Source organism: Vicugna pacos, chromosome 25 (assembly GCF_048564905.1).
Source record: "Vicugna pacos chromosome 25, VicPac4, whole genome shotgun sequence".
In the NCBI taxonomy this organism is placed as follows: domain Eukaryota; kingdom Metazoa; phylum Chordata; class Mammalia; order Artiodactyla; family Camelidae; genus Vicugna; species Vicugna pacos.
The window spans coordinates 38,775,167-38,797,633 of record NC_133011.1 but is presented as its reverse complement, the minus strand read 5'-3'; the positions used below and the strand labels follow the sequence as shown (position 1 = coordinate 38,797,633).

Genomic DNA, 22,467 nt, shown 5'->3' with positions numbered 1-22,467 from the left:
ATTCCCATCAGATGCGCTAGGAAAGCCCTGGCACACTGCGCACACTTGTCCCCATAATGCTCTCCCTGGCCTGGCTCGGCCCTGAGCTGTCCGTACCAGGGGTGGGCTCACTTCTCAGATCCAATGGAATGAAATGTCCTCAGAGCCCCCTTGGCCGCTGCTCTGAGAATGCAGCCTCCTGGTCACCCACCTCGTCTAGTCTCCTCGCGGCTAGAGACCTGGAGATGTCCGTGAAGGCTAAGGAGTGGGAAACTAGCCCAGAACGTACAAGACCGCTGCCCCGCCCTCCTCACAGCCAGTACTCCCTCCCCCTGCTTCCTCCTGAGCTTGTATCCAGGCTGCTGCCCAACACACGGGCGCGCACGGACACACGCGCACGCGCGCACACACATGCACACACTGCCGTATGCTGTTCCCTCTGCCGGGGGACCCTCCCCTCCCATCTTCCCCTTCCCTGACGCCTAGACTGGGCTGGATCCCCAGAGCCCCGGTCTCACTACTCATGGATGTGATTCCGTAGGCAGGGGGTGCTGTCTCCCTGCTGGACCTTGAGGCCAGGAGGCCAGGGCCTGGTCTGCCTCTTTGATTGCCAAATCCTAGGGCCAGCAGGATGCCGGGTGCACTAAGGGCGCTCAGAACCCAAGAATGCTGTAGGGACCAGCGCCTCCTCCATCCTCTGCCATCCTGCGGCTTCAGTCTCATACAATGGATGCACATATCTTGTGGTGGGTCATTGGCAGTTTATCAGGGGATTGGAAGGAGTCTGGGCACCGGCCCTGGAATCCCCTCCCTCGGCCCTGGCTTGGAGTATCCCAGCCTGCGGAACCAAGCAGGGTGGGGGAGCAGCGGAGGGATGTTCCTGGGTCTCCTTGGTTCCTCGAGGACCCTGATGTATGGGTAGCGCCGGACATCGCTGCCAGAGGCAGGTCCGGAGCCTAAGTTCTAGTGGCCGCCGCCTGGATTGGAGGCTGCAGAGCCAGGAGGAGCAGGGGCTCAGGATGCTGCCCCTTAGAACAGGAGCAGCGGAGCGAGCAGCTGGAGAGCGGCGGCCCAGCCCCTGGACCCGGCCCCACCCAGGCTCCGCCCCGCCCCCAGACCCGCCTCCGGCCCCGCCCAGGATCCCAGGAGCGCCGCGCGAGACGCACAGAGCCTGGCGGCAGCCGCTCGGCAGCTCCTCTGGCCCGGCCCGTTCGGGTTCCAGGGCTTGCGCGCGGCCCTGCACACCTTGATCACCTTGCCGTTGCCGTGAAGGGGTAGCCTGCGGGCGGGCCAGAGCCGGGGTGGCGAAGGCGCCAGACCTCTTTGTCCGCAGTGTGAGCCCACTGTGGGCCTGAGACTCCGGTCCATAAAAAGGGGGTGATCACCCTAGTAGGTGATGGCTCTGCCACAGCCCAGGGACGGAACCCGGCGACTCCTTTTCCCCCAGATAACTCTGAGGGAGACTGAACCATTTGTTCCCAGAGTGGCTGGCGGCTCGCTGGGGCTTTTTTCTGGGTGCTGTCTGCCCTGGGGTAGGGCGTCCCCAGCACTCTGCGGTGGTGGTGACGCAGGCCTGGGCCCTGAGGATGCGTGGTGCTGTTTAGGCAGCAGGCCATTACCAGTCCAGGCACTGGGCACAGGAGGACCCCTCACCTGGGGGCTATCCAGCCCCACAGCCTTTGTGGGACAGATGGATGGGGTCCCGGCTCTGCACCCTGCAGCTGTGGGCACTTGGGCAGGAACTCTGAGTCTCTCTTGACTTAGGAAGGGCCCCTTGGGATTCCCCAGGGCCTCCTTGTCCCCACCCGGAGACCCACACTCCTCCCTGTCCATCTAGCTTGACTCCTCGCTGCAGCTGGAGTCAAGTGGTGGAGGCGGGGGCATCCCCAGGGAGCCAAGTGAGTCATCAGCCTGGGGGGAGCCAACCAACCTGAGCCCTGGAGGGGCCAGATGGATGGTCTGGCTGAGCCAGAGTCCTCAGGGAAGGGCAGCCTGGGACTGGCTGTGGCTGGGAGCTGGGGCCAGGGCAGGAGACATCCACTCAGGAGTCCTGGTTTGGGGTGGAAGGAGCCAGCTCTTGACCTCAGGGCAGCTCTTCACCTCTCTGAGCCTGTTTCTACTGGGGTTGGAGCTTCCACCCTCAGCAATTCTAACCAGCTGTGTGATCTTGGGTAAGTGGCTTCACCTCTCTGTGCCTCAGGTTCTCCTCTTGCAGCCCTACCTCAAAGGGGGTGGTAAGGAATGGATGTATGACGCATGGGAGGCCCACGGACAAGTGCCAGGCTCGGGCTGAGGGCACGCGTGTCTGCTGTTGCTGTCACCCATTATTACAGATACAGATGGGTCAGGACAGTGTCTTCCATGTGGAGGATGCTCAGCAAATGGCGTCTTGAAAACAAAACCACGTCAGTCTGCCCGGAGGAGCGCCTCAACCACCACGGGGTCTCTGTTCCTTACTATGGGGAGATAGACGTTTAAAAAGCGGTTTCCCGAAGAGAGTGTGACCCAGATGTGCAAACTCACAGTACGCACCAGCTTATTTGTGCCCAGGAAGCACCACAAAGACGGGGAAAACAGTGACAGAGCTCATTTTAGGCTTTGAGGAGTGGGTTCTGTGCTGTCTTCTTTCTTGCCTTCCCGCAGTTTCTGAAGATGAGACAGTGTGGCGCGAGTGAGGGACCCTGGGAGGCTTCTGCCCCGATGTGCTGGGTCTGGAGCGGAGAGACTCCTGTGTTTCCTCCATCCTGGGGTGAGGGAGGGGCAGGGCCAACCCCCTCAGGCCCTCAGCTCGAGGACGTGTGACCTCAGGGACAGCTCAGGAAGTGAGATGATGCCCCAGGTGGCAGGGTGCGGGGAGCCCCGCCAGGACGCCCGCCTCTCGGGGCCTGCCTGCTCTCTCCTCTCAGCCTGGCCCCAATAATTCAAACCTGGAGCCCAAAACAGGGTCTAGGGGCCCAGGACACCACTTCACCTCCATGAGCCAGAGCCTCAAGAATGAGCATCTCACCACAGGCATGGCTACTGCGTGGGCTGCGTGGGCTCCGACCCCTGCTTGTCATCACCGCAGTCCCTCCCTCTGGACCTTGGCTCCTGCGGAGGCCTCCCCGGCCAGCCCAGTGTTTTCAATCCTTGTCTCTTGCTTTGTTTTTTGATACTGGCTCTTACCACTGGCGTGCTGCACATTTCCGTGTTTATCCTGTTCATCGGACTCCACTGTCCTGTAAGCTCCGTGGCCTAGGGGTGGCGCTAGGGTGTCAGAGGGAACAGGGAGAACTCAGCCAAGCCTGGGTGACAGCTGTTTCTGCAGTGTCTGCAACAGTGCCTGGAATGAGCAGGTGCCCTGTGACTATTTACTAAGGGGACAGAGCACATGGTTTCCTCTGCGGTCACCCAGGCAGGGTCAGCAAGCCTGGGAGGGCAGTTTCTGGGGTCAGAGCACTGCCGGAAGCCCAGTCCTGCATGTCGTCCAGTCACCAGGCCACTGCTGGCCCAAGCTCCAGCCTCAGGCCCCAGGTCCCACACCGACCTCTGACTACTGGGCCTGAAGCTCTGCCTGGGGGCCTCCAGTTCTTCACACCCTCCCAGCAAACAAAGACCCAGCTCTGGACCCTGAGCCCTGGACTGGGGTCGGGCTAGGTCTGTGCTGCATGTGCCCTGGGCCCCAGAGGGGCGCATAGGTGAGCACGGTGGGCTGGGCCGGAGGCGGGAGCAGGTAGGCAAGAGCACTTGTGGTGACTTGGGCACTGGTAGTGGGAACAATACCCTCCTGACATCACCACCCGGGACACGGCTGCGTGGGGATGGCTGGGCCCCTGGCCTGGACTCTTTGGTTAGTGTGACCCTGCCCCCACCGCTGCTGGGTTCCTGCCCCCTCCCCAGAGCTCCAGGAACAGGGCTCTAATCTTGTCTCATCCACCACCCAGTGCCTGATGTGGGCCAGAAATGTCCTGTGCAGGTCGGTGCCAACCTGGCCCAGGACTCCCAGCGCTGGCCCAGACCACTCCCTCCCCCCAAGGAGGGGGGCAGGCTGTGTTTTCAAAGGGGCTTTCGCAAGGATGGAAAAGGCCAGGCAGGGGCCATGTCCTCTGGGGGGGGTCCCCTGGACTCACAGTTAGTTACCCTAGAAGGAGCCCCAAGCAGTGTGATGGTGGCACCCTAGAGAGAGGGAGCGACCTGTGGTCGGGATGGCGGCCAGCCCAACACTGGAGACCTTTTTGTACTATTTGACTGTGGAGAACTTACAACAAACAAAATAAGAAATTAAAGAAACAGACAGAGGGGTCTCCTCAAGCTGAAAGCGGAGGACAGAGCAGGTGCCCTGGGAGCCTCATGGCTTAGCAACCTCTCCCACTAGGAAATCTCTCCACTCCTTGAAGTCTCTGGGTCAGTCCTCACAGCAGAGAGAGGTCATAGTGGGCATCTGAGGCTCCGAGAGTTTGAGAAACATGCAAGAGCCGGGAGGCCCCAGGGACGCTGCCCTGCCTCCTGCAGCGACGTCTTTCCTTCCAGGAGTCAGACGTTTGCACCTTCCCTGGGCCAGAGCTCTCCCCATGCGGCCAAGGGCACAGCCACAGCCACAGATGTGGGCCCAGGTGATGACCCCACGCAGCCCTGGACCCCAAACCTGACCTCAACCTGAGCGCATGCAAGGACAGAGGCTCTTTGCAGTCAAGCCAATGGGCCTTTATTAAGGTGTGTGCTGGGTTGCTGCTCCCCCGTGAACCCGGGGAGCTGGTCCCCGCTCCGAGCTTCATCTCTTGAGGTTCCCGGGACCTCACACCCTGGACTCCATTTCTACTTAGAACCTTTCATCTCAGCAGGGCCCTTGTGAGAGCCTCCTCCATGCTGGGTGCAGGGGGCACGACAGGCAGGACCTGGCTTAGCTCATGGAGGGGGCAGGCGGGAAGGCTTCCTGGAGGAAGAGGTGCCCAAGTGAGGGTTAAGGGGTGGGTAAGAATACTGGGCAGTGGAAACGGCTGCAGCCCAGAGCCCAAGGGTCTGACAGGCCATCGGCAGTCTGCTCCATGTCACTAGAGACCAGCCTCCTGGGCAGTAGGGGCTGGGCAGGAGTCCTGGAGGGAGCAAAGGAGAGCTGCAGAGGACAGAGGGCCATAGCCCGACCTGAGTCAGGGTCTGGGTGTGTGTAATCAGTGCCCAGGGACTCTGGGCACCACTGCAAGGCATGGGGCCTGCGGCCCTCCCAGATGCTGCAGCTGTGGGGCCCCAGAGTGGCAGCCCACTCAGAGCAGGGAGCAGCGTCAGAGTGACGGCTGCTGGCCACGGGGCGTGGCCCCACTAGCATTGCGCAGGTCGGCGGAGCAGCATGTGACATTTTTCTTGCCCACGTAGTAGGCCTCTGAGTCCTCCACGCAGTGCACGCTGCAGCCCTTGCTAATGACGGTCACGAGGCCCACGATGCTTGTGGGGGAGGGCAGGGGACTGCTAGGCTAGGGCCGGGTCCTGGAGACTCACCCACCTGGCCTTGCCCAGCTCCCAGGGGGTCCCAACTGTCCCTACTCTAAAACTCACCCTGGATGGACATCGAGACTGCAAGCAGAGTGAGGGCAGGGATCTGGTCTTGTCCCTGTCCACGTGTCCAGGGCACCCAGACCTGCTGGTACTAGAAGTGGGTGACGAATGAGTGGATCAGGGTGGGTGATGGACGGCTGATGGATGGATGGATGCATATCCAGTGAGGGGATGGGTAGATGAGGGGTGGGAGGCGGGGTGGGCAGATGGGGGCTGAGCGCTATATCCGCGTGCGGACAGAAGAACCAGTGGGCAGGGGGACAGGCGGGCAGAAGGATGAACAGTTCAGTGGCAGAGACCTAATGCCAGATTCTTTGAGTTCCTATCAATGGAGGGAAGGCGCAGGGGGTCTAAGGGGATGGTGCAGGGGGCGGGGCAGGGTCACAGGGAGAACTGCGGGGACAGCGGGGCCACTCACGGGTGCGCTCGGTCTGGCACTGGGTCTCAGATTGGCTGCAGTTCTGCACCTGCTGACAGTCCTTGTTGCCGATCTGGGCCTGGCAGGAGCAGCACTGCAGGGCGGAGCCTGGGGGGGCTGCCTGGGGGGGCCTGGCCAGCCCCTTCCCACGGGGTGGGGAGGGGAGGATGGGGGGAACCTCATTTGCTTATCGGTCACATGAAGTGGAGAGTGCCCGCCCCCCTTGGTAGCAGGGCTCTGTTACCATGAGATGCCCGTGCTCCTGAGAGGCGCGTGCACCAGGCGGGTGAGGGCAGAGTGGATAGGACCCATCCCGAAATTGCCTGTGCCACCAGGCACTCAGCCTCCCGGGAGCTGTGAGACACTGGGGGCGCCCAAGGACGGCCCCGCTCAGTCCATGGGGGGGGGCATGGCCCCAGCTGTCATGATGATTAGGTCTCTGCAGGCCCCAGGTAGCCAGCCCTGTGCTCCAGCCCCACACCCACTGGCCACTGGCCGACCCCAGGGACCTCACAGCTCTGTCGTGACCCCTACTTCCCAGAAGAGGATGCTGAGGCTCTGAGAGCTTCCCGGACCCTAGGTCAGGGGAGCCCAAGCCAGGCCTGAGTGCAGACCAGAGCAGTGCAGGCCTGCACCCTCCTCCCACCCGAGGACCCCTGCCTGGGCACCCGACACCCTGACTGCCCACGTCTGAAGGCAAGGCTGGGCCTGGGGAGTGGGACCTGGTCATTCTCCCACTTTCCTTCCCCCATGGCCCTTCTTCACTTGCGGCTCTTGGCCCCTGGGCCTCCTACTCATCCCACAGGCTCTCAGCTCATCCTTCTGTCCATTCCCCACTCCAGCAGCCAGGTGGGGCCCCACAGTGCTGAAGGAGGGACCCCTGGCACTGCCTGCCTGCCTCCACCTTGGGAGACTGCCGGGAGCCAACCCTGGGCATCCCAGCTTCACTGAGCCGCCCCAGAGAGGACCAGGCTGGACCGGAGCCCCTTCTTCCTGCCTTGGCCTCCCTCACCCTCTTCCACCTCCTCTTCTCCTTCCTCCTCCACTCTCTCTGGCCCTCTGGCCATCCCCACCCTCAGCCCAGCTCCCCTGGCCCTGGCCGCAGGGCCAAGCCAGCAGCTAGCAGGGCGAAGATGACAGTCTTCATGGTTGCAGGTGGGCACGGTGGAGGAACCATGGGCAGCTTTAAACTGCTCTGCCAGCGGGTGGGGTGGGTGGGTACTGCCCATGGTCAACACTGACTGCTTCCCCAGCCCAGAGGGCCCCGGGGGCAGGGCAGATCCCAATCTCCAGAGCCCTGCTGGGCTGCAGCACCCCCCCTTTGTCCTTCTCTCCATTTTTGGAAGGCAGGGGCCACTCTCCCCTCCAGCGGCCATTTGTCAGCCAACCCAGGATGAGGCCCCAGGCCACCACTCCAGCATCTCAGAGCGGGCGGTGAGGCCAGAGAAGGGAGGCCACTTACTCGAGTCTTGTTCACGCCTTCAGTCTCAGAGCCAAGGTTGAGGGGTGCCTCCCTCCAGCCCGACTGTGCTCTGGGCAGGAGCCAAACTGACCCCTGGGGCTAATGCAAGGGCGACAAGCTTGGATTAGACGTCACAGGCCATCAGCAGGAGCGAGATGTGGGCTGCGGAGAGGGAGTCTCGGGGGCCTTCTGGGGTGTGCAGGCCACCTGCGGGCTTCACCCTCCTGACTTAATCCCCACACACCGCGCACCAGGGAGCTTTAGAGCAAGGGAGCCGGGGAAAGGCCATGTGGGTGGCGTCTGCTGGAGGAGGGGTTGGAAGGGGCTGGGCCATCTCCAGCGCAGACCCACTCTCACCCTGTTTGTGTCCTGGGTCCCATGAGGATCCAATAAAGGCTTCCACAGGCCGAGACCTGAGGGTGGGAGAGTCAGAGGTCAGGTCATCTTTCCTGCCTCACCCTGATGGCTGGGCTGCGGGGGCCGAGACTCCATCCCTGTCATCAGTCTTGTCCCATCACACCGGCTCCAGCAGGCCTCTGGTAACTGTCCCTTCCCCTGTCCCTCCACACCCAGGGGGCCAGTGGCTTCCGGCTGCTCTCGGCCTTGAGGAAATTAGTGGCCCCTGTTGTCCTTCTCAATCCACCTGTCCCTTTGTAAACAGTCTCCCTGCGACCCCCTGGAGGGTCCAGGCAGGTGCTGGTGGGTACAGGCCACACCCACTGCCTGCTGGCCCCAGTGCATCTGGGGGGCCACCAGCCCCTCCCACCAGGAGGGGTTGCCTTTCCTTCCCTGATTCCTTCCTGGCCCAGTGGATGGCCTTGTGGACCACAACTTACTCCCCTTCCTCGATTTATCCACAGGAAAGGGTCAGGGGTGGAAATAAGGAGGGTGAGCCCTGGGGAAAGGGGCCCCATCTCCCAGGGCAGGTGGACCCCTCCAGTGCAGGGCAGCCCAGGATCCAGACCACACGGTGGTGTAGGCCAGGGGGCAGCTGAGATCCAGCGCCTCCACATCGCCCCCGCCCAGCCCCCTGACCTCTACCAGACTGGGCTCTGTCCCCCATAGCCTGGGGCCAGGAGAGGGGAGGGCTTTGCTCAAGGTCACGCAGAGGTGAGTGTGGTCCCTCCACCAGTGTGCCCTCCCTGACACCCACTCCATTGCACGGTTCCCTCAGCTCAGGTGCCTCACACGAAATAAAACCTTTGTGACTTCACTGTTTCCATGTGGGGCTGCCCTGTCTGCCCCAACCCTGGTCTACTGGGGCCGTGCTGCCCTGGACTGGGGCCTTTCTCATCCGTCTGCGTGTCCAAGGCGCCCAGTGCCTAGCACCAGCCTGGAACGTTCATTCTTCAAATACTGACAGGTGCCCTAATGCTTGTTGATATCCCTTGATGTGAAAGGATTTCGCTCAGGCAGTAGTTCTCAAACTGTGGAGGGGTCCTCTGTGCCCACATTTCTGGATATTTGGCAGGGCCCAAAGACATTTTCAGTTGTCCCAACTCAGGGTGCTATGGGCTCCCAGGGGTGCAGGCCAGGAACGCTCTCCACACCCTGCAGTGCACAGGACACCCACGGCCCACGACAGGGACCTCAGGTGTGTCAGGCAGAACTGCCCGGAGCCCCGGGGATGATGGTGCTTCCCCAGGGGGTATGGACGGCACAGTATTATACCCAGTTCTCCAGCCTAGAGAGCTCATGAGCTCTGCTTTCCTGGGTTGGGGGTTGGGAGCCACCCCTCCCTCCGAGTTCTCTCCTGGGAATGGGAGTGCCCACCCTGTGTCTGTCCCACTGTGGAATTTTGGAGACACATGACTTGTCTGGTTTCATAGATTCACAGCCAGAGGGGAATTCGCCAGGAGGAACCACACCTGGCTTCTCAGCCACACCGGATTTAGACAGTGTTCAGGTGAGACTCAGGGCTGTGTCTGTGAGTGTTGACACCTTAACGAGTTAAGGCTTTGGGGGTTGTTGGGATGAAACAAATGTTCCTTGTGTGTCCGGAGGACGTGAATTTTGAGGAGGTCAGTGGTCTGAATTTGATCTGAATTGTGTCCTCTCCAAATTTATATGTTGAAGCCCTAACCCCCGATGTGATGATTTTCAGAGATGGGCCTTTGGGAGGTAATTAGGGCTCAGTGAGGTCATGATCGGGGCTCTCAAGGTGGGACTGAGTGACCTTACGAGATGAGACACCAGTGCTCTCTCCACCACGTGAGGACTTGGTGAGAAGGGAGCCGTCTGCCAACTGGGCTGTAAGTCCTCACTGGAACCTGACCATTCAGGACCCTGATCTCAGACTTCTAGCCACAAATGGGAGGAAAAAATTTCTGTTGTTCATGTCACCCAAGCTGTGGTTTTGTGTTATGACAGCCCAAGCTGACTGAGACTGATAGCCCAATGGCCATGGCTCAAATATTGAAGACCATGGTCATGGTGCCCTAGAGAAAGCTATTAAGCTCTACCCCTAATCAGTTTGACCTCTGACCTCACCCCAAACTGAGCTCTCACAAGGGTCAAAATATGAGCTCCAACTCTGGTCACACTCTGAGTCCCGGTCCTGGCCACACCCTGAGCTCTGACCCTGGTCTCACGCAGAGCCCCTCCCCTGTCACTCACGCTTTAGGAGCGCACAGAATACTGCCCTGACCCTACTCTGAGCCCGAGTCCTTCGCTGGCCCGCCTTCCTGGGGAGGGCTGTCCCCAAGGGCCGCGGCTCCCTGCAGCCCCTCATCGAGCCGACGGGGTCTGCGTATGGCTTTGATACAGCTCGCCCTCAGCCCCCTTTCTGTCCTCTGCTCTGCGGTCACCTCCTGGGACTCCAGATTTTCCTGTTCTCTCTTGGCCCTCCACTGACCCGCCCACGGGCCCAGACCAGTTTGGTTCCCTGGAGATCCCGTCTGTTCACACAGTCCAGAAGTTTCCCTTGTCTTGCCAGGATGTGCAGCCAGGGCCAGTAGGACCAGCAGTGGGGCCAGGCTATGCGGGAGGCAGGGTGGGCAGGGACAGACCCTGCCTCACAGAGGGACCTTGCCAACAGACCACCACAACCTCCTGGGGCTGCCGCACAGTCCTGTGCTTGAACAGACATCATTTTCAGATGAATTCATTATTTTATGCCAAATTAAGTTAAAAAGATAAAAATGGTATGTTAAAAACCACAACTAATTTCCCTACATGTTGTACACATTTTTTTTATATAAATATGCATCTGTACTTGGGAGGGTAATGCTGTCACACATGGACAGAGAGGGGAGAGCATTCACAGGGCCAGACTCCTCACTTAGCTTTCTAAAAATTAAGGCCATGTCTTGCAAGCTCCAAGACTGTGAAGGTGTCTTTGTGTGCGAAAATTGCATGTGGGGATGCTGTGCCCCAGCTGACTGTGTGCGGCGGTTGGGGTGGATGCACTGAGTCCTTCAGTCCACCTGCCTCACACCATCCTGGCCTCAGGGGTCTCAAATCCCAGAAGGGCTCTGGGTCCCAAGGGAGGTGCCCCTTCAGGGTCTCACAGATGGGCTCTGCCCTCACTCGCTGTGCTCTGGTCAGGGCCCCTGCCCGGGGGGCCTGGCAGAGCTGTGCCCCTCGTGTCCCACTTCTCATGCCCACTCCTTCCTCCTGAGCGAAGTCAGCGAGTGCAGAAGCCCCTTCTCACACCCTCCACTTCCGCACCCCCCAAGTAAGCCCCCCTCTCTGCCGAGACCATCGCCTAGGGGGGTGGTTGGCGCTGTCTCCCCACCGGAAGTCTCCAGAAGCTGGGTGAGGGGCTCTGCTGGGCCCAGTGCTGCCCTGGCAAAGAGTTGGGGGCAGGGGAGGCCTGTGGCCCGGAGGACAGTGAAAGCCAGACCGGCGAGGCTGGTGGCCCAGGCGGACCTTTCCTCAGGGAGCCTGGGGAAGCTGGGGGCGGGGGAAAGCGATCAGCTCAGCCCGCCCTCTCAACGGCCACCTGGCTGTGACCCATCAGGTGCTGTCGGGAGCCTGACCCTGTGCTGGGGGCACACTTGGGGGAGGGGCCCTCGGTGCCAGGCATCATGGGACACCAGGGGATGTCCCTCCTCCTCTTCCTCTCCTCCTGACCCCCTCCTCTCTGACAGAGTGGACTCGGTCCTTGAGACAAGGCCTGGGGGTCCCAGTTTGATGGTGGGAGCAGCTAGGGGAGCCCCTGTGCATCTTGGGGTTTGAGCCCCTGTAGGCGGCCAGCCCTGTGCACGTTCTGCGAGGTGTGTGTGACCTGTGCCCACGGGGTGGAAGCAGTGTCACACTAGGACAGAGCCAGCCTTCCTAGGGGCAACCTCACTGTCCCAGGAGACCCCGCTAGCTCAGGGCCCGCCAGTCTGGGAGTCTGGGTCCCAGTCCCACCATGCGTGTTCCACTCGGCCCTAGTCTCCTCCAGCAGGCCCGAAGCCCCAGCCCGCAGAACCAAAGCCCCAGCCCGCAGAACCACACACAGCACAACAGCTGCTGTTTTCAGCCGCCAGACTTTGGGGTGCCCTGCCTTGCAGCTGTATGTGGCCGATACAGGGGAAGGAGAACAGAAGCAAGCAGCAGAGCGGTGGCAGGGTAGGAACTGCAGGAGGAGAGGGGCTGGCGGGAGGGAGAAGAGGCCAGAGGCCGCATGAGTGTGCGGTTCACAGAGGGTCAGGGACTGTCTGCGTTTTCAGCCGGAGTGATTGGGAGGTGGGGCAGGCGGAGTCGGAGCAAGGCCGGGCAGGGGGGGTGCGAGCTCAGGTGTAGAAATGCTGGGTTCGAGGCTCCTGTCAGAGGCCTGCGTGGAGACACTGGGTAGGGTGCAGGCATCTACAAGGGGGAGGAGCTATCAAAGTCCTCGTTCCCGTTGCTGCTGTAACAAATGACCACAAACCTGGCTTAAAACATCATATCTATTACCTTGCAGTTCTGGAGGTCCAAAGTCTGGAGTCAGATGCGCTCCTGTTGCACAACGAGGTCCTTGGAGGTCCAAAGTCTGAGATGAGTCTTCGGAGCTAAAACTGAGGTGTCAAAAGAGCTGTTTCCTTCTGCAGGCTCCAGGAGAGAACACCTCCTGGCCTTTCTGGCTCCTGGGGCCCCTTCCTCCATCTTCAAAGCACACATCCCCTCCTGTGCTGGTGTCTCCTCTTGTCTCTCTGCTTCCATCGTCACGTCATCCGCTGCTCTTGCCTCCTTCCTCCTCTTGTTACGGAAACGACAGTCCAGCCAAGAAACAAGCACCACTTGGACGGTTGGAGTACTCAGATGTATTACGCCGGCGGGCTCAGAGGGGCTTCTCCTCCGAAGCTCTGAGCACCTCCAAGACGTGTGCATGAGGTTTTTCAGGGTAAAGTACAAGCTTGGGGTATTCGGCCAACAGGCATGGGACAGCTTTAGCAGCATCATTATCACAAAAGTGGAGGCAGGGAGGCAGCAACCAACATTCCAAAGCCAGATATATATCTTTGAAAATCCACCTGGCTAGCAAAAAACTTGAACAGCAAACCAACACTAACTAAGATTTACAAGTTAGTCCAGCAGAACTCAGATCAGTATTCCGATACTTAGATTTGTGAGTTACCTTGTTAGCCCAGCCCAGCCTCTCCTTCACATTCCTAGACTTGTGAGCTATCTTGTTAGACCAGACCAGCTTTTCCTTCACACTCTCATAAGGACCTGGTGGTGACACGGGCCCGCCTCCTGATCATAAGGATAATACCCCATCAAAAGAATCTTCACTCGATTGTGTCAAAGTCCCCGTTGCCACGTGAGGTGACCCAGGCACAGGTTCTGGGGACTCGGGCTTGGACCTGCTTTGGGGGAAGCATTATTCAGCCCACCACAGTGAGCCCGCCCTCAGGTCCCCAACATTCAGACTGCCCTACGTGCAAAATATATTCATTTCCATCCCAAGGTGCCCCCGTCTCAACTCATTACAGCATCAACTCAAGTCTGAATCTCCTCCAAGCCTCCCTAGCTCAGAAGTGCCCAATCTCATCAACCAAGGCATCCAGATTAAGTGTGGATGAGGCTCTAGCGAAGGCCGGTTCCTACCGGGAAACAGCCTTGGCCAGCAGGACGTCGCTCCAGCACTGCCTTCCCCCATCAGGAACGTCCGCACCAAGGCCTGGCCGGGACGCCGAGTCCAACCGCCCTCCTACCACCCTCGCTCGGGACAAGAGCCCCCGCCCCTTCGGCCCAGGGCTGCACCCATCACCCAACCAGAGAATCCGGCCCCGGAGAGCCCAACCCGTGGACCCGCGGACCCGCGAACCCTCGCTGGAGGAGCGCCCGGGGCCGCCCGCGGAGCACCGAGACGCCGAGTCCTCCAGGCTGCCTAGAGCGTCCCGGAAGTGGCCAGGGAGGCGGGGCGGCGCGTTTCCGGCCGGCGGCGGCGACTCGGAGACCGCAGGTGAGTGGGGTCTGGGCCTTGGGGGGCGCTTGGGGGGCGCTTGGGGGCCCAGCCTGCGTCCCCGCTCTGCGGGGCAGTGTCCCCGCAGCCGCCGCGCGTGCGGCCGGGGCCCGGGGCCGAGCTGCTTGTCCCGGGGGCTCCGCGTAGCCGAGCTCGTCCCTCCGCAGCCTCGCCCCCGAGCCTGGCCGCGGCGCCGGGTCCAGCCTCCGGGCTTCCGCCCGAGGAAGGACCGGCCCCCGAGGGCCCTTCCTCCGGAAGGAGCCGGCCTGAGGCTTCGCTTCTCTCTTGGCTTTCGGTGTTTGCCCTCCTGTCACAAACGTGGTCCCCGGCATAGAAACGCCAGGCGTCTCCAGCAACCGAGGCGCCTCCCTGCTTCGGGTGCCCACGAAGGAGGGGTCTGTGCTGGCAACTACCGGCCTCCCCTAGAGGACGCCTCTTGGCTCCCAGGGCGCTCCCTGCGGGGTGCGCGCCCCCAAGTTTCCACTGCTGAGCAGAGGACCCCCACCCCAGTCCGTCTTGCTCCTCAGGACTCAACCTACCTCTTTCTCTAGCCACGGTGCTTGTTTCTTGAGTATTTCTCTCGATGCCACCTCTGCTCCCTTGCGTGCTAGTTTCTCGCATCCTCTCTCTAAATTCCTCAGACTCTTCTCTAAGGAAGTGCACCTCCCCGCACGCAGAAAGGGGCAGAATGCGGGGGGCGCGCTGCTCTCCGCTCCTGCCGCCGCTCCGCTCCTTCTGCCCTCCCCCTAGGGCACAAGAGGATATCCGTGGCAACGCTAGAAACGGCCTTCATTTTTCTTGCCATGTTGTTACCTTTTGGTTCAAGAAATTGTGTCCGAGGTAGTATTTGAATTTCACTTTTACAGGAAGTTTTGGTCTCGCTGGTGCGACCTGGGTGTCTTCAGCTCCCCTTTATCACGCTGTGCACCCTTACCTGTCCCCATCGAGAGCATATCTCCATTTCTGGCGCTGGGCCTCTTCCGGTGCCTCTTCTGGCCCTTCCTCCTCCTTCCCATTGTGCTTAGGGTCAATCCTTCACAAGTCACTGGGGGTCCATGTTTCCTCCTGGTTTTTACAGTGGCTTCATATTAAATGCTTCCTTAAGGGTGGATTTTGACCTTTCCCTCTGCTTCCCACAGGACCACATAGTGCACAGTCACATTGTCATGCAGTAAATAGGATGAAAACCAGTCCCTGGAGGACTGGCACCCTCACTTTGCAGCCCAGCAGGCTGACTCAGAAGGGCGGCAGGGTGCTCCTGGAGCTGGCTGGTGACAGACAGCCTAGGACTTATCTTTGGGACTCTTGCCATATTTGAATAAACTGTTCATTTTTGTTGCACTGTGGTCTCAAAGGGCTACCTTTTTATGCTCCACCCGTGAGTGGTTCTGTGGCCAACAGCAGGCAGTTGGACAAAGCGCCAGTGTAAGGGTTTGGGAGGGAGGAGGGGTGGGGAGTCGCTGCTAGACATGCGTCTGTGAGTACTGCCTGTCTGACTGCTGTGGGATGTGGTGACAGGCCCGGTAAGCGGCCCTTGGCTGCTGCCCCAGTGACCGGCAGCCCCTCCGATGAGAGGGCAGTGAGGCACATGGCTGGCCGTGAGGGAGAAGCAGGGCTGCTGTGGCAGGCACGCTGCAGTGTCCAGACACCAGCTCTTTGCTCCTCGGGGACGGAGCACGCTGGCCTTTTACCAGGCAGAGTGTGGTGGGCTTGGCTCTCCCAGGCTGCCCAGGGCAGCGAGGACCACCTGCTGTCCTGCAGTCTGCTCTGCGGAGCGGGGAGGGGTGTGGGGCGTTTGGGGAAGTTTTCAGAAAGGAATGGTATTGCCCCGCTGGAAGGGACCATGACAACGCAGGTCTTTATGAGGATGAAGGATGAGAAGGTGACAAAAGACATGTGGGAGCAGAGCTGTGGGGCTCACATAAGGCACTTTCCTTCACGTTCCCTTACTGGCTTTCAGCAAGATGTGCAAGTAAGCTTGAACCCTTACAAGGACGTACCTGGTGTGGGAGGACCACCCTGCTCCCAGCGGGGCCAGAAGACACTTCTCATATTTCTGATTCCGGCATGAATTAGTGATTTATTCCTAGAGCATTCCAGATTAGCAAGTACTTAGGAAGCCCCACATGGCCTGGCCATTTCCTGGGTCCTCTGCGGACCTGTGTGCATAGGTGTGTGTGAGGGTGAGTTTGCACGCTCACATGTGACTGTGTGTCCAGGGTGTCGAGCACGTGGCTGTGAGGACCAGTTAGTTGAGAGACTGGCCATCCCTCCCAGCTGAGGCAGGAGCCCGAGGCCCACCAACTCCTGGTTTTCTAGAAGCAGTTTGGGGCCTGCTGTTGAGTAGAAGGTTTGAGGGGCCTCGTTTCAGAAGGGTTTGCAGGGTCCTCAGCCCTGGAAGTCTGGAGGAATCCCTGCCGCCTGTAGCACCTCCATCCCCTGCCTTGGCTGCTCTGGAAGGAGCAAGGGGTTTGTGAAGGTGGTTAGGTCTAGGGGCCCCATGAGCAGTTACAGCAGGAAAGTTGATCCTGGAGGTAGGAAGTGGCTCTGAGGTCGCCTAGCACCTGAGACTTCCTGGCTTCGTTTGCTGGCCTCTCCCAGCATTTTCCCAAGAAGGCCAGGTTGTTCCTACAAGAGCCGCTTTTAATTTGGAAACATAGCAGGTGACACAGAGGTCACTTGTAGAGGCTGGGAAGAGCCAGTGCCCAGCTATCTGGGCTGCCTCTTCCCTGCGTCGCCTGCTGGCCAGCTCTCACATTAATCATCCTTACAACTCTTCGTCTCCTGCCTCCTCCCAGCGTGTCTGAGGGTAATGAGGATGCGCTTACAGGCTCCTGGACATGAGTCCATAACATCTTTCTCTCCCCCCTTCTGATTTCCAGTTTCTAAAGTGCCATGCGTGTGAGAGAGGCACCCGCAGCTCAGACGGTGAAACATCATTTAGCTGGAAAACAGCTCCCGGGGCCCCTCTCCTCTCTGGTCCGTGTGTGAGGGGAGAAGCTGCTGCCGTCCCTGCAGAGAAGGCCTGAGATTCCAGCCGTGGGGAAGTGCAGGAGCCTGGAAGACCTGGGCCCTCCGAGGCTGAGGCTGCTGGAGCTGGAGGGAGGGACGGCGGCTTGGGGCCCCGCATCAGCAAGACGGGTGGTCACGGGTGGCGAGAGGAAGGGGCGGGAAGGCGGCCAGTGTCAGGTTGGCCGGGACGAGCCCCCTCCTCATGGCCTCCAAGCCGGCTGCCGGGAGGAGCCCCGGGGAGAAGCGCAAGCGGGTGGTGCTGACCCTGAAGGAGAAGATGGACATCTGCCGGCGCCTAGAGGAGGGCGAGAGCAGGCGGGCGCTGATGCAGGAGTACAATGTGGGCATGTCCACGCTGTACGACATCCGGGCCCACAAGGCCCAGCTGCTCCGCTTCTTCGCCAGCTCGGACTCGGACAAGGCCCTGGCGCACCGGCGCACGCTGCACACGCCCAAGCTTGAGCACCTGGACCGCGTGCTGTACGAGTGGTTCCTGGTGAAGCGTGCCGAGGGCGTGCCTGTCTCGGGCCCCATGCTCATCGAGAAGGCCAAGGACTTCTACGAGCAGATGCAGCTGACCGAGCCCTGCGTGTTTTCTGGCGGGTGGCTCTGGCGTTTTAAGGCCAGACATGGCATCAAGAAGCTGGATGCATCCAGCGAGAAGCAGGCGGCCGACCACCAGGCAGCCGAGCAGTTCTGTGGCTTCTTCCGGAGCTTGACTGCCGAGCACGGTCTGTCCCCCGAGCAGGTGTACAATGCCGACGAGACCGGCCTTTTCTGGCGCTGCCTGCCCGGTCCTGGCATGGAGGGTGGAGCGGGGCCCGGCCTCAGGCAGAACAAGGACAGGCTGACCGTCCTCATGTGCGCCAACGCCACGGGCTCCCACAGGATCAAGCCCTTGGTGGTGGGGAAGTGCAGCGGCCCCAGGGCCTTCAAGGGCATCCAGCATCTGCCCGCAGCGTACAAGGCCCAGGGCAATGCCTGGGTGGACAAGGAGATTTTCTCTGATTGGTTCCATCACATCTTTGTCCCCGCGGTGAAGGAGCATTTCCGATCCCTGGCTTTGCCTGAAGACAGCAAAGCCATCCTCCTGCTGGACAGCTCCCGGGCCCACCCGCGGGAGTCCGAGCTGGTGTCAGAGAACGTTTTCACCATCTTCCTGCCCGCCGGCGTCACCTCCCTGATTCAGCCCATGGACCAGGGCATCCGGAGGGATTTCATGAGGAACTTCATCAGCCCCCCCGTCACGCTGCAGGCCTTCCACCCCCGCTACAATGTCAACGATGCTGTGATCAACGTGGCCTGTGCCTGGAACGCGGTGCCAGGCGCTGTCTTCAGCCGGGCCTGGAGGAAGCTGTGGCCCGAGGTCACGTTCATCGAAGGCTCGTCTTCGGAGGAGGAGCCCGAGCGTCTCAGGACTAAACCTCACGAACAGACGTTCGCACACATCCCCGGGCTTGGGGGAGATGCTCCTTCCCACCCCAGCCGAGGCCTGCTGGGGAGCATGGCCGCCGAAGAGGGGCCAGGCGTGGCCACCGCGGGTCTGGGGTCTGCGGAGGAGGAGGATGAGGCGGCCTGGGAGCAGGCGGCCGCGTCCTTTGACGCCGTGGTCCGCTTCGCGGAGGGGCAGCCCTGCTTCACAGCGCAGGAGGTGGGGCAGCTGCGTGCGCTGCGCTCCGTGTTCATCAGGCAGCGGCAGTTGTCGCGGCGGCGCGGGGCCCTCAGGGCCGCAGTCAAGCTTGAGGCCCCCCAGGAGCGCTCTGGGGCCTGCGTCCCCCGGGCTCGCTCCCCTTTGCCCGGCTCGTCCACGGCGGGTAAGGACTGAGGTAGCCACACTCACAGAGCTCTCCCGGGAGGCCGGGCCACAGTGTCGGTGGCCCACTGCTCAGGGCAGCCCGTCCCTCCAAGGCTTTGCCCACTGATGGCAGTGCCTGCTGCCACCCGACGAGGCCGGCACTTCCCGAGGCCCACTACCGTCCCTGCCAGGGCTCAGTCTGCGCGTCTGGGGCCAGCCCTGGGTTAGGCTGGTCCCGAAGGCAGGTCACTGAGGGCGGGACTCAGTTATAAATGAGAGTCAGCGTAGCCCCGCCTGTGGCTTCGCAGCCACGTGTCCGTCCCCCCTCCGTGCTCACATGTCCCCACGTCAGCCGCGATCACACTCCGCAGTACGAGTCTCAGCACTCCTCTGCGGCGTCAGCAGGTCTCCCCCGCGGGCTCGGGCCCCCAGGCCCAGGGGCTGCACCCTGAGCTGAGGTGGCGGGATTGTTCCAACATAGCCGTCAGCAGCGTGCAGCCCGGTGCCGTCCCCCCGGTGCGGGACCACAGGGCACTGCCGGCGTTTTAGCATCTTGGCTTGAAGTCCAGTATAGAGTCCACTGTCCCTCGTTCCCCAGGATTTCGCATTTACGGCTTTTGTGTTAATGAACCTTGACCAGAGGTTCGAAAATTTGTCTGGGGTCGTAGAATAAAAACGGTAAAACAGGCTACTGAGATGCCGAGCAGTGTTTGAACTTTCACTTACGTCTCAGTGATACGTGCAGGGGAGGCCAGTTGGATTTGTACAGGCCAGTTGCAGGGAGACGTGGCTGTTCTGGATCTGGCAGCTGGCTCTCGGCCCTCCGTCCCCCCGGAGCCATGGGGCCGAGCCCCTGTGGGCCGCAGCTCCGCCTGCGTGTGCGTGAGGTGGCTGTGCTTCCCTGCGCTCTTCGCTGCTCTGCCCTGAACTCCACCCTCTTCTTGAAGTCACGTCGTGGCGCGTGAATCGGCCCAGGGCTTTCGTTCCTTTGTTTATTCCACCGAGAGCCCCTGTCCCCGTGAGGTCCGAGGGGAGGTGACAGCTTGGTTTGCCACCAGTTTCTCAGGTATTTTTACATTTTTCCAGGCATTGAGGTGACAGTCCTGGCTGGCATGGCTCACTGTGGGCTGTGTGTTTCCTGCTTTAAACGCACGTATGATGCATGGGCTGGTTTAAGTTTTGTGCCGATTCTTTGGGCCAGGTTGCCCCTGTGCTGTGCTGTTCTGCCCGTTTCTGTCACATGTCTGGGGTAACATCTGTGCACCGTGGGCTTTTATGCCACTTTTGGACTCAATTTCTGTCACTCCGGTGTGACAAGGTTAGCTGTTGGGAGGCAGGCGAGGCTGCCCTCCTGTGGAGGTGGGCAGACGAGGCTGCCCTTGTGAGAACCTCTCCCACTATGGTCAGCCCCTCTGTCCACCTGGCCACAGGGGTTGCAGGGAGCGGGAGGCACACCGCTTCCTTTGAGCACATGGCCCTGCTGCTCCCGTCCCCTGGGCCAGGTCCCAGGTGCACAGGCACTGCCAGCTGCACGGGGGTCTGGACAGCGTGATTGTAGAGGACAGGAGCGCACGCTCCAGGCAGTCACATTCCCAGATCGCAGCCCCTTCTGGGGATGAGGGGGCAGGCGAATGAGGGTGGGCCTCAGCTCATGGATGGGGGTCCACACTGAGAGGCCAGCCCAGCAGACCTGGGATCGGATTGCCCCCCCGCCCCCATCAGCTCCTGGAGCAGAACTGTCGCCCACTCCCAGCACCAGAGCTGGGCTCCGAGGTTTTTCTCAGGGGAAGGCGGGCTGTGGGACAGGGAGCTCCTAGACCCTCTGCTAAGGAGCTGACTTCATTCACAGCAGAGCAGGGAGAAGTCCGAGCCTAGGGGAGCTCTCAGCAGCTGGACGTTGTGGAGAAAGGCCGGTGGGAGGAGGCTGATAGATTTATCAGTGAACAAGCTAAACTGTCGGCTGTCTGGGTCAGGGAGCCACTCGGACGCTGGTCTCAGGATCTGTTCCTTCAAAGAAGCCACATTGGACAGGACTGGTCTGAGAAGCAGTTTGTGCCCAGGGCACTGTTGAAAAATAGCGGAGCAGTTGGCCAGCAATGAGTGGAGTGTGAGAGCCGGGTGTGGGCAGGGACCGCACAGTCAGAGCTTTTGACAAAACCATGGTCCTGGGGGTGTGACGTGGGGTTCTTCCCAAGGCTGCACCCCTGAGACACAGCATCAGGGGTTCAGTCAGGGGCTGTAGGGGGGCCGCTGAGATGACACAGCCAGTCAACCACTGAACAAAGCAAACGAGAAGACGGCAGGAACGAGTCCCAGTGAGGGGTGACCAGTGCCCAGAACTGGTGCAGTCTGTTACCTACAGGGTGTCCAGACAAAAATGTTGGTCATACAAAGAAGCAGGGAAGTTTGGCCGCATAATGTACTGTTGCCAAAAAGCAGGTAACAGAAGCTGCCTGTGAGAATGAGATGTTGGATTTAACAGGAAGAGACTTCAAATCGGCCATTACAAATACGGTCAAGGAGCTAAAGGAAACAGTAATTAAAGAAGCAAAGGGAGGAAGAAGAAAGGAAGATACGATAACAACGGCGCGTCAGGTAGAGGGTGTCCGCTGATTAAAACTCGTTTAGAAAACACGGGAAGCCAAGTTGAAAAGTAACAACACGAAGGGTTCCCTGGAGGGCCCCGCAGGGGATACGAGCTGGCAGAGACTGATCTTGATGGAGACAGAGGTTGATAGAGATTTTGCAATGAAAAGACCAGGGTGAAAATGGTGAATGACAGACGCTGCCAGGCAGCGTGGGCACCGCTGAGCGCACAGCGCACACGAGGGGAGAACCGAGGGAAGGAGAGCAAAATGCTCAAATAGGGACTGAAACATCCTTGAATTCAGAGAATCAGTGACTCAAATTCCTAAATTTATTGAAAAACCTTAATCTACAAATCCAGCAGGCTCAGTGAACTCCAAGGAGGACAAACACAAAAAGATCCACAAATAGACAAAGAGACAGTCTCGAAAACAGCGCGAGATAAACGATCCATTGTCACAAGAGGAACCCAGCAAGGTTAACCACTGACTCTGGGTCAGAAACAAAGGAGGCCACGGGAGGGGCACAGCACACCCTGCGTTCTCCAGAGGAGCCCACACCCGAGAGTCCTGTGCCAGCAAAGCGCTCTCTCAAAAGGGGAGTGGGTTAAAGATGCTTCAGGTAACAAAACTGAGAGTGTGTTGCTAGCAGGCCTGCCTTACAAAAGTACTAGAGTCCAGGCTGAGAGCGGGCGACCCCGGGTGGCGACTCCGAGCCGGACGAGCCAGCGCCGGGGAAGGCGGCTGCATCTTGGCCGAGTCAGTGTCCGCACGCCTTTCTCAGCCGATCTGAGGAGCAGTCGTGTAGGGCGGCGTGGGCAGAGCGTGTCACCGGGCCTGTTGCGTGTAGAAACGTGTAGAAACGTGCCGTGTGGGCCGCTAATGGGGTGGGTGGGAGCAAACTTTTGGGGCTCAGGAAACAGTTCTAGGTGGTGACTCGAATCCATGGAAACGAAGTTTCCAGAAATGGTAGATCAGAAAGCTAATTAACAAGGGCTGTGGATATGTAGCCTTTCGTCTGTCAGCTTCAGAAGGCGTTGCCTTCCGTCAGGCGGTGGCTTTGTAACGCCCGCAGCTGCGCTGGGTGTCCCGCTAGCCCAGGAACGGCAGGGCGCCTGGGAGCCACGTGTTGTCTCGGGGAGAGACCGCGTGCACGTCCCAAGTAGCTTCTGACTGGAGGTATGTGGCCAGCCCAGAAATTAAAAGGCTACATTAGAAAAAACAACATGAAAGGAAGCAGCGAGTGAGGCCCGGAAAGCCGGGAAGCGCGGAGGGGTCGGCGTGTGCGGGCCTGGGGGGCGTGCCTGGCCC

General features: G+C 60.3%; 2 protein-coding genes across 2 annotated transcripts; one reads left to right on the top strand and one right to left on the bottom strand.

Annotated features, from left to right (window-relative positions):
* Positions 1-4,640: 4,640 nt before the first annotated feature.
* On the bottom strand, positions 4,641-6,993 carry PSCA (prostate stem cell antigen). Its single transcript, XM_031690360.2, is given in 4 exon segments — positions 4,641-5,270; positions 5,273-5,397; positions 5,923-6,034; positions 6,939-6,993. Coding segments are annotated over 4 exon segments (699 nt in total). The 3' UTR covers positions 4,641-4,863.
* Positions 6,994-13,512: 6,519 nt separating this feature from the next.
* Positions 13,513-19,259, top strand: JRK (Jrk helix-turn-helix protein). The gene is made up of 2 exons (XM_072949848.1): positions 13,513-13,764; positions 16,647-19,259. The coding sequence occupies exon 2, from the start codon at positions 16,979-16,981 to the stop codon at positions 18,599-18,601; it is 1,623 nt and encodes a 540-aa protein (XP_072805949.1). The 5' UTR covers positions 13,513-13,764; positions 16,647-16,978; the 3' UTR covers positions 18,602-19,259.
* The last annotated feature ends 3,208 nt before the right edge of the window (positions 19,260-22,467 follow it).